Below are 10,817 nucleotides of genomic sequence, written 5' to 3' on the forward strand. Positions count from 1 at the left end.
AAACAAACGCTAACAAAGTAAACCAAATTATAAAACAAATACAAGGAAAAAATAAAAAGAAACAAAAAACGACAACAAATAACAAATACAAAACCAAAATTATCAACAACATAAAGAAAATCCTTTCTCTTATTATTACGTGGGAAACGTTTGGCGGATATTAGTAATCCGAGTTGCATGGCAATCCTAATCGTTTCGATTAATCAAGTCGAAGTAGGCTACCGAGTCAGTCGTCTAAATTCAAAAACCCCATTTGGGCTATCAGAGACTGAATATACTATTTTTCTATAGTAGCTAAGAGGCGTGCGTACCTGTAAAAGGACCATAACCCAACAGAATTCCGAATATAAGTTGACCGCCAGAAGGACAAACAGGTGAATACCTGGTGCATTATCATCGTCAATAATGGCTTACTCCTTCCTCAAGTTCACAATGGGACAGACACTGTCGGAACCAGTGACCACCAAGGACACCGCTTGCTGTGCCAATGCAAGCTATCGCGTGGGCTCATCATGCATGCAAGGATGGCGCGTGGATATGGAGGACGCCCACACCCACATTCTTTCCCTGCCGGATGACCCGCAGGCGGCCTTCTTCGCCGTTTACGACGGACACGGTGGAGCTTCAGTGGCCAAGTACGCTGGTAAGCATTTGCACAAGTTCATTACGAAGCGGCCGGAGTATCGGGACAATAGCATTGAGGTGGCCTTGAAAAAGGCCTTCCTCGACTTCGATCGGGAGATGCTGCAAAATGGCTCCCTTGATGAGCAAACGGCCGGCTGCACTGCCATTGTGGTGCTCATTAGGGAGCGTCGCCTGTACTGTGCCAATGCGGGCGATTCGCGGGCCATCGCCTGCATTTCTGGAATGGTTCACGCCCTGTCCGTCGACCACAAGCCGAATGACGCGAAGGAGTCCAAACGGATCATGGCCAGCGGTGGTTGGGTGGAGTTTAATCGGGTCAATGGCAATCTGGCCCTTTCCCGCGCCCTCGGCGACTTTATCTACAAGAAGAACTTACTAAAGACTCCAGAAGAGCAAATCGTGACGGCCTATCCCGACGTGGAGGTTCTTGACATCACCGAAGACTTGGAGTTTGTCCTGCTGGCCTGCGACGGGATCTGGGATGTGATGAGCAACTTCGAAGTCTGCCAGTTCGTGCACAAGCGCATACGCGATGGCATGGAGCCGGAACTCATTTGCGAGGAACTGATGAACAGCTGCTTGTCTCCGGATGGCCACACGGGCAATGTGGGCGGCGACAACATGACCGTCATCCTGGTGTGCCTGCTGCACAACAAGAGCTACGAGGATCTGGCGGTGCGCTGCGGAGGCAAACGAAAGACCCCCGTTGAAACCGTAGGCGACATCCAGGATCAGTCGGTGAAGGTCGTAACTCCCTGTTCTCAGGGATCTTCGGGGTCGTCGACTTCTCGATTGGGCCTGGGCTTCGGACTTCGCGAAAGCGAAACTCCCGAGGCTAATCTTTAACTTTTGTTTTACCTTTTACATTTTTCATTACTGCATTTGTTTGCTCTTACTCTTAATGTACTTTTGTACTTTGATTGTCGATCCAGACGCTGTTGGCACTACAAAATTATCAGTCAACACATCACATTTCCCGGCAGTACAAATATAACACAATACACTACACTTTCCCCCAACTAGCAGGGAAATAAGAACACTTCGTTTTGTATTTTCTCGGGGATCAATGGATCGGATCTCTTGTTTAATTCGAGTTAATGTGCAAATCTATAGTACATTTTATAGCTACGTATACGTGTATATATCTTTTGGTGTATATGGTAAGTACGAGTAAATAAAGGTAGTATGCGTGCGCATCTAAATCGAAGTATCTTTGGTGCGATTAGCTGTAGAGCTGTAGATCGAATCGGAGTGAATCGAGTCGAATCGAAATGCAGTGAGTATCTGTCTATCGATCGATACTAGATGGTAAGGCCACAATGAGAAGGCCGATTGCTCCGAATCGTGCTAGTAGAAGTATACAGATTGCAATATGGTTAAGTGCCAGGCGCTAATTAGCCATACATATATGTCAATTATTGCACCACATGCGGCCATAAAGTGCTTAAAGTAACGCCACGCACAAAAGGGGATGGGATCGGGAATGCTCCCGATCTCGCCAAATGTGCGCTTTATTTAAATATAAAGACTAGAAATTCTCTCGTTTTGGAACGACTTCCGTGCCGGAAGCAGGAAGCCGATCAATGCCTTAATGCGAAGTGATTAATGGGGTTAGTAAGTGGGGTGGATATCTTTGGATATTCCTATGCTTCTTGTAAAATCATAAAGCTAGATGACTATGTGTAAAGTTTGTAGCTTGGCTGCGGAGTTCGATCGTCTGGGGCTGGGATGCTATATCTTTCGCTCTCCGATCGATCGGTAATCGTATGTGCTATAAAAAAATACTGGTTACATTGGTTTTTTGTCGCTGTTCTTGGCAAGTCTCTAAGAAGTCTCTTATTACAACTAAGTGAAGATCAAACGATCAATCGGGAATCGATCCAACCTTGTCTCTCTATATCTACTGTGTATGACCTCGCCTTCCTTGGAGTTTTCCGAGAAGAGGGAACTCTTCTGTTCGACGAGCTGTGCGTGCTCCTCTTTGCTCTGGAATCATCTACTCTCTAATGGTACTTTAGCTCTTTTGCATTATTATCACATATTCGTTGACTACAGTAAGAAAATGTCCTGGATTGGTGGTGGCTGGTGGGCTGTGAAAGGACTTGGATTAAGTGGCATTTCAGTAACGGTCTCCTCGAATGGCCTTGGGGTAGTGCTCTGCTTTGCTCTCTCCGGTGTCTTTTGCGTGGTATCCTGGCTGGTAAGATCCTATGCCACCATGGCGTAATTCCCGGTCAGCTCGAAGGGACTCGTCTTGGCCGAGTGCGTGAAGTTGTTCTTGGGCGAAAAGTCAACGGGCTGCTCCTGCACGGAGGTGGGATCCGATTGGCCCGTGGACGTGGCCTGGCCCTGAAAGTGATACGGCATCGCCAAAGGCAGGGCCAGTGGCACGTGGCGATTGGGGAGCAGGTCCTGGTACAGGCTGGGTACCCTATGCGGCATCACTTTCGGCTGAATCACGTTGATCCGCTTGAACTTCTCATATTCCTCCTGGGCCGAAGTTGCGTGGCTGTAAGCCGTCACTTCTGGCCCAGCCGGAAAGCCCTGGAAGGCCATGGCCGCCTGCCTGCGATCCTTTTCCTTCTGCAACAGCTTGTTGGCCAGCGTAGACTTGGCTGAATCGGAGGCAGCACACTGAAATCACCACCGTAAATCAGAAGGTTATTCAAGTGAAGAGATGTCATATCGATTTAAGGAACTCACCACTGCCGCGGCAGGTGATCCAGGAGCCAATGCCGAGATGGTGCCGCTTGTTACCTCCGCCTGTTGCCTTTTTGGCGACGAGGGAGGTCGGTTGCCGGATGCTGCTCCCGATCCCGGAACGCCTCCTCGATTCTTCATGCACGATGACTCCTCGTGCTTGTACAGGTAGGACTTGAGAGCGAAGGCCTTGCCGCATCGCGCACATGTGTGTGGCTTGGTGTTCGAGTGGGTCTGGATGTGGGCGCGCAGGTTGCTCTTGTCGGCGAACGCCTTCTCGCAGACGCCGCACTTGAAGGGCTTTTCGCCTGTGTGGGTGCGGATGTGGCCCTGGAGGAGCCAGGGCCTTGAGAAGCGCTTGCCGCAGAACTGACACTCGCATCCCTGATTGTGGGTGCGCACATGCATCGAGTAGGCGGGCATCGAAACGTACACCTTCTCGCAATAAGGACAGTGACGCGCTTTCTTATCCATGATTGATCTTTAAAGAACATAGACTTAGCAATACTTCACCAGAAAAATGTACAAAACTTTAGCTCACCTGTGCGTTTGTCTATGACGTGCTAGGTTGGAGGATGTGGAGTATTTCTTTCCGCACTCGGGACAGATGTGCTCGTCCTCCAGCAACGAAGTGCTGTTGAGGATTTCGCCCTGCTCCCCATGATGGTGGTGCACCGATGAGTGCCCCTGGAGTCCCAGGTGGTCCTCCGAGGATTGACGGCTGGAGGTGGAACTGGAACTGCTGCTGGCGCAGGAATTCGAGTCGGAGATTGTGCAACGACGCAGTTTCCTGCGATCGAAGACCTTGTGGCTGTAGTAGTTGGAGTCGTCGTCCGAGGAGGCGTACAGTGGCAGTGGCTTCACCTCGTCCGTGACCAGAGGACCAACGGACAGAGTAACCTCGGCCAGCTGGGTGAGATTGTACAACTCCTCGGGAATGGGTGTCGCCTGCTGGTCCTTCGTCATCGTGTTGAAGAGCTGGTGAAATGCCTGCAAAGCATCGGGTATTTTCTATGATGAAAACAGCATGACTATACCCGAAATATTTCCTGCTAAATGCGCACGTGATGCGTCATTACCTAGCTAACACATATCAGCCACTACATTAGCCACTACTAGTCAGTGCTGAGTTGAAAATCTTCACCTTTTCCGGACGATGGTGTAAAAGACTTATATCAACGATATGCTCATTAATTAAACTCACATTCTCCTAATTAGTGGTTCATTATAGCTTGAGAAAGTGCACTAAAAATAGACCAATAATCGAATTATTCGGCATAAGAAACCCCCAGCGGATCGCACATCCATGGTGCGATCGCCGCCATCTATCATCCCACCTATCATAGATCTTTCCCTCCTTGTGCTTACGCCATAATTCGTGTTTGTTTATTTGAAAATGCATCAATTTATAATTAAGGACAGAGTCGAGAGGCCACACACTCGTAGTCTGAGATGTGAGCCAAAGTCGTCTGCATCATCATCATTGCCGAATAGGAATTATCGCACATGGTTGAGGGTTAGCAGAGCCCACGGGGCGTATGATTAACGTCATTGCATACCGCATACCGCATGTTGCATATTGCATATTGCATATTGCATTCTGATTCTGATTCTGGCACTTGTTGGCTGTTTTGCGGCTCGGTGGTGCCGATTTTGTGCCGGTGTTCGCCATCTTCGCCTCTTTGCGTGGTCAAATAAATTTATGTCGAAATGAGTGCGCTTAATTTGTACATGTTCTTTTGGCATTGATTAATCTCGCTCGTAATTGGCGCATCCGAAAGTCAGGTGGGCTTGGGTCTATTATATGTTGGAGTTCACTGTACCATGCCCACCGGGATGCTCACAAAGAAGCCAGTCTTGAAATATAAATGCCTTCATTTTGTAATGTTCTTCAAAATATTATTGTATTTCTTTCAAAGCGGCGCCATTTATGTATATATGTATATACCTCTCTCCCACTCAATCGTTTGTTTATCATGTGAAAGTTTTCGCCTTAATTTTTCTGCCCCCAAAAGATTTTCTGAATAATCGAACCCATTGAGAAATTTGGAAGAATCGATGAAACAGTGGCGTTCTTCCACTCTTGAGGAGGTCATGTGCAATACTCTGCGGTGTTTTGGTTTTGAAATTGCTCTTGCTTTCGGTTTTGTTTGTTTCTCTAACACTCTCTGTGTTTCGCCTGAGGCCAGCCGCGTGATGTGTGTTTCTTTTTCGGTATCGAGGAAAATGTGGGTGAAAATTCCCCCTGAATCAACCTAGCTAAACAGCTGCCATCCGCCCCCGCCAACGAATTCGGCAACCTGTTGCGCCCGCTTAGCTGCCAATTCCCATCGGCTTCTCCTCGGGGAGCAGTACATCAAAATGTTTCTGCGGCAATTAAGCGGAATGATCGCTGCCAAGGTGGCCGGAGGTGTGCGAAAGTGGTTTTCCATGGAAGGAAATACCTTCGCGCCTCTTCCCCTTTTTGAGTGGGTGTGAGCGAAAGCCGCCAGACGTCCATAATTTGTGTCTTGGCAATTTGCGGCCCATTTATTTATGTGCCCCACCACCTGAGGCCCTGTTCCCAGGTGGTTGCCGTATACATTTAAATATATGTAGCTAGCACCCGAATGTATGCCATTTTCCAACTAATCGCGTCATTTTCAATACCCGATTTCCATCGAACACGAAATGCTCGAGTCTCTGAAGAACAATATGCGTCTGAGAATTCGCCGGGGAAAGCAGCTGACAAGTGATCGGCGGAGCTCCTCTATGGATCCCATAGAGCCACAGAACCCCACTCCCCCTACACCACCAAATGAAATATGTCTGTGCCATATTTCCGATGTCAGAGTCGCTTGGGGCATACGAAATGTCGCATGTTTCTCTGACAGGTCGTTAATTAATTATTCCTCGGCCCCGTGCGATTGCAGATCGGTCGGTAATCGCAGATGACAGGAAGAAGGTGGGTAGGGATCGACGATGTACATTTGCATCGGACTCGAATGGAAAACGCAAGGAACTTCTTAAACGAGGAGTCAGTCGATCCGATCGAAGGAGCAGAACAGAAATAGTTGAAATATATATTTGGAGTTTTCCATGACTACTGTTTTTGGTGTGAGTAACTCATATATGTTATAATTTACATATTTTTTGAGCAACAGTTTTCCCACAGTGTACTTAAGCAGCTTAGAGTCCCCCCAGTTGGATGACTCATTTCTGCTCCCCCATCCGCAACTTGGTCGTTCCATGTGCACCGAACAATGGACCACGGACCGGGTGAATTATTTTACTCTCCGCCTGCCATTTTCCTTTTCATGCCGCCGCAGATCTGCGCAAATTGCGTGGTCTCCGCCCTCCGGTCTCCCATCTCCCATCTCCGATCTCCGGCCGTACAGTTCGCCCGAGTAGACCGTGTCCGTATTGCTGGACCGGGGAAGAGTTCAAAGTCCTGTTAATGTACACAGAGGCCAAGAGAATGGCGATGGCCAACAGAGGTGGCTTCGGTGGCCTTAACATGCGTCTTCCCCTCGCTGCCAGGCGTCTATAAATACCTGATGCCTGATCCCAAGCGGCAGGGGCAGGGGGAAGGGGCAGTGATCCCAGCATAGTTTACATTTTAGTTCAGGCTAAATACGAGTGCACAATAAACAAAAATCCAGAGCGCCAGCCTCAACCTCTGGCTGCTTCCCAGTCCAGAGTCAATGCCATGCACCATGGATAGACAGCGTGTATGCCATACAGTAGGCACACCACCCCCACCCACTGCGCCTCAGTGGATATGTCGGATTTGGGCATCAGTTTTTGTTTACCCCAGATCGCAGGCCCTCATCAATCGTTGCCTCAACTGCAGTTCCCGTTGCCGGCGGTTTGTTTACGGACCCGCGGCATAAACATTTGGACGGGAAAGGACACAAAGGAGCGGGCTTCACCTGTAAATCACGGCGGTTAATTATCCCCGAACCGCCGCATTAATCAGGTTCATATGTATGCACTGTATGATCTGTTGTTTATCCGCTTTATGCGCCCAAATTGGACGGAGGATCTACGCATCTACCACCGCGAGACAATGGCCATACCCATACCAATGCATATAGTCATGCGGAAAGATACCAACTATACTATACTCGTACGTCCCGGTCACTATTTCCCGTTCGCAGAAGCTCATTGCCAATGCAAACATTGCTCACGTAAATGTCAAAATATCAAAAGAAATAATAATATTAATTTAACAAGTGCGGCCCGTTCTGTCCGTTGGTTGGGTGGAGTGAAGGGGGGGGTTTTGGGGGGTGTGCAATGGGGATCGGAAAACGCCGCTCATTTGCAGTCACGCGAATCTGTTGGCCCAATTTGCCAAGCAGATTTTCGATCTTGTTTCGGTTCCTGGGCAGATAGTTATGCACGAGCGAGGTGTGTGTTCTATTGTGTAATCGAAAGGCGGTAAAGGTGCAAATTTGAAGAGCGAAGTTCACTTTCCACCACCTTCCGTTCACATTTCGCCAACTCACCCCACGCAGTTCGAATAGTTGACGGAAAACAATCCACTGCCGTCGTCGCTCCGCCTCGAATATAGACGGATGATTCAGTTGCCGATGGGAAGTCAATGCTTTATCACACACGGAGCGCAAATTCCACGAATCTCATCACCCGCCAAGAGTCCGCGATGGCAACGGGTGATGGGTGATGGGTGATTGGTGATGCTGATTTTGGGGATCGCACTGAATCTCGATAAGTGTCAAACGGATTTATTAGTCGCACGGACGGATTGCGCATCCGTGAAGGCGAGCGAACGCAGCGAGATCCCAGGAAGAACTGAGCGTTCTTCGCCAGACCACTTACAGTTTTTACATCTTGCGACCGCTGCCGCCGCGGCGATTCTTCTGCCTCCGGCGGCGTCCACCTCGCGGTCTCGGTCTCCCATCCTCTCCTACATTTTCGTACACTGAGAAAAATAGCCTTACACTTCTGTATTATGCACCCCAACTGTATTAGTATTGCAGTTTCTGTTATTTCCATTTAGCTATTTCCATTCGGATTTATTTCTGGCATGGGACCCCCCGTTTCGCTCCGTGTACATCCGCATCCACGTCGAGGAGGTGACGAAGCTGACGCAGAGCCAGCAGCTGTTGGTCGCTCTTGCCGAGGATCGGAACGGTACGGATCGACATCGGCATCGGCATCGGATCGAACATGACTTCGAGAACGAACCACGACGCAACAGCGACGGAACAAGTGTGCGCGGTTTAAAAATAACAATAATGTTTTCATTGCGCTACCCTTTCTCTGCGCAGCCCTCTCTGCCATGGCTTTCCATTGCATTTTCCGAAAGGGAAAACTGTGCCCGAGGTGACGAGGCGCTCCTGCTGGCAGGACCACTGCGCAGAATTCTTCTAACGATCCGCAGTCAGTGTCAAAAACCTTACACACTCGCTGAAGAACAGACAGGGTTGTTGTAATAGGTCTTTTTTTTTTGTATTTGTGGTATTTGTTGTAAACTGATGAAATTAATTACTTGAGCTATATAAGGATGTAGTCTCACATGTTAAGATAAATGTTTTATATATTAGTTGCCTACTTCCCCTTGTAGAATCAATATATAGTCTGTTTTAATTTTGTATGTCGAGAAGATTATCAATTCGATAGACTGATAGCTGTACCTCTAGTCTAGCTAGTGATATTTCGGTGACCTCGACTGTGGGAATTTGCCCCATGTGTCAGTGTGTTTTCGCCTGCCCCATGCTGATTTGCCTAGAAAGAGAGAGGCACTACTCTCGCTTCGTGGTTGGGCAGTTTCTTCGGTAGCCGAGCCGGCTACCCGTCTTCTCCCACTCTTCTTGCTGCTCGGATTCTTCTCCTGCTGTTGGCTGATGGGGATGGGAATGGGTGCTCTTCGCGAAGAGTGACGCAGTCGTATGCAATTTGGCATTTTCCTCGCCTGCGTACTTGTTGCGGGCATCCAAAATAGACTCGCTCACCTGAACCTCTCCACCCCATTCCATTCCGCCCCCAAAAGTGTGCACTCTGCAGATTCCCCACCTCCGTTGGCCTTAGAAATCCAACGGATTTCTCGCAGGTGTTGCCGTTTTCTCTCGTTTCCTCCACTTTTCATTTTCGACTTTTCAGGCGTAATGAACTTAATGTCGCCCCTTTGGGTGTTTTTTTTTTCGGTTGGGGTCTTCAGATGTATTGGGTGCTAACGTATTTTCTATATATTCGATATGATTTATGCCGAGCGGCGGTTTCTGTGTCTGTTTCTGTTTATGGTTCTGGTTTGAATTGGATTTTGATGTTTCACAAAAGATCTTTACAGTTGGGCGGGGATTGTAATGGGTTTATTTATAAGGCCACCCCTTGTGGCCAACAAATGTGTTTAGTGGCTCCCTGTCCGCGACTTTATTTCCCGATCGCACTTTTCGCACTTCTTGTGGCATTTTCACACTCTACAACTTGCTGCCCACGCGACGAAGACAAAGGAAATCGCTTGGTGGCGAATGGAAAAGCTAAGAGGAAGGGAAGGAAGGGGAAGAAGGGGTGGGCTTTGTCTGGCGCCAACATGGAAATGCAATTTGAGTGGTAAGGTCAGGCTGGGCCATAGCCATGCATCACCGTCATCGCGGAGCTTTGGACACGGGAAAGGCCTTCTTCTGCCAGCGTGACATGTGCTAAAGACATTTTGCGTCGACTTTAATCACGGCAATTAATAAGACAAGAAAGGAAGTCCCACAAAGGAAGTGTCCCCAACTGGCGGCCCAGCAAATTGCTGTGGATCAGCGCGGTTCATAGTACACCCCTAGCATACCCATACACCATGGCCTCACCCGGAGCGTGCGATTCTGGAAAACCGCCGAAGACGTCGTGACTGGCGGCCATAAATCTATTTTCGTCCTGGTTCCAGCCTTCAGCGCTTCCCCATCCCTGGAAGCCCCTCCAGATCCCAGACCGTCGGGGATCGGTACGCTTTTCTCACTTGCTGCGCAATTGCGGGATCCAATCTTCCATACTGCAACTCCTTCTACAACTCCACACACTGAGAGAATACTCAGTAAACTGGTCATGGGAAATGAGACAATAATCCAAACTTCATAATTATAGCCTGAACTTGACCTCTTCTTAGTATCTACGTGATTTCAAGCATCAAGCATCCGATTTCCCGCAGTGCATGACCGCTTATTAAGTGCCCCTGGATCTTTATTTTTAACTGCTGCCGCCAAGATCGGGTGGTTGGGATCTCATTCTCTGCGTAGGTAAAAGGCAGAGGGCTACGTGGTGGTGCACTTCTGTACGTATTGGGTATATCGTCTGAATTGAATCCGCAAGTGAATCGAATCCACATTTGCAAATTCCAGACGGTGTCCAATTATTTACGCAGATAAATAAGCGAAATCCGCCGTAATGCGAAATTCAACAAGAAGTAAAGAAGGCACACAACTTGCTCCGCCTTTGTTTGGTAAATAAAGATCCACAATGATGTGGGTTAGTAAATTATCCCCAAT

The 10,817-nt window shown here is 48.5% G+C and overlaps 2 protein-coding genes across 2 annotated transcripts; one reads left to right on the forward strand and one right to left on the reverse strand.

Annotated features, from left to right (window-relative positions):
* The first annotated feature begins 206 nt into the window (after window positions 1–206).
* Window positions 207–1,680, forward strand: Ppm1. The gene is made up of 2 exons (NM_138195.2): window positions 207–374; window positions 427–1,680. Exon 2 carries the CDS (start codon window positions 433–435, stop codon window positions 1,489–1,491), a length of 1,059 nt encoding a protein of 352 aa, NP_612039.1. The 5' UTR covers window positions 207–374; window positions 427–432; the 3' UTR covers window positions 1,492–1,680.
* Window positions 1,681–1,693: 13 nt separating this feature from the next.
* On the reverse strand, window positions 1,694–8,144 carry Kah (Kahuli). Its single transcript, NM_138196.3, has 4 exons — window positions 7,833–8,144; window positions 3,887–4,335; window positions 3,349–3,826; window positions 1,694–3,279 (listed from the first exon to the last, which is right to left on the reverse strand). The coding sequence occupies exons 2-4, from the start codon at window positions 4,309–4,311 to the stop codon at window positions 2,854–2,856; spliced, it is 1,329 nt and encodes a 442-aa protein (NP_612040.1). The 5' UTR covers window positions 4,312–4,335; window positions 7,833–8,144; the 3' UTR covers window positions 1,694–2,853.
* Between the last annotated feature and the right edge of the window lie 2,673 nt (window positions 8,145–10,817).

The sequence above is a fragment of the Drosophila melanogaster genome, chromosome 3L, assembly GCF_000001215.4.
Source record: "Drosophila melanogaster chromosome 3L".
NCBI lineage: Eukaryota > Metazoa > Arthropoda > Insecta > Diptera > Drosophilidae > Drosophila > Drosophila melanogaster.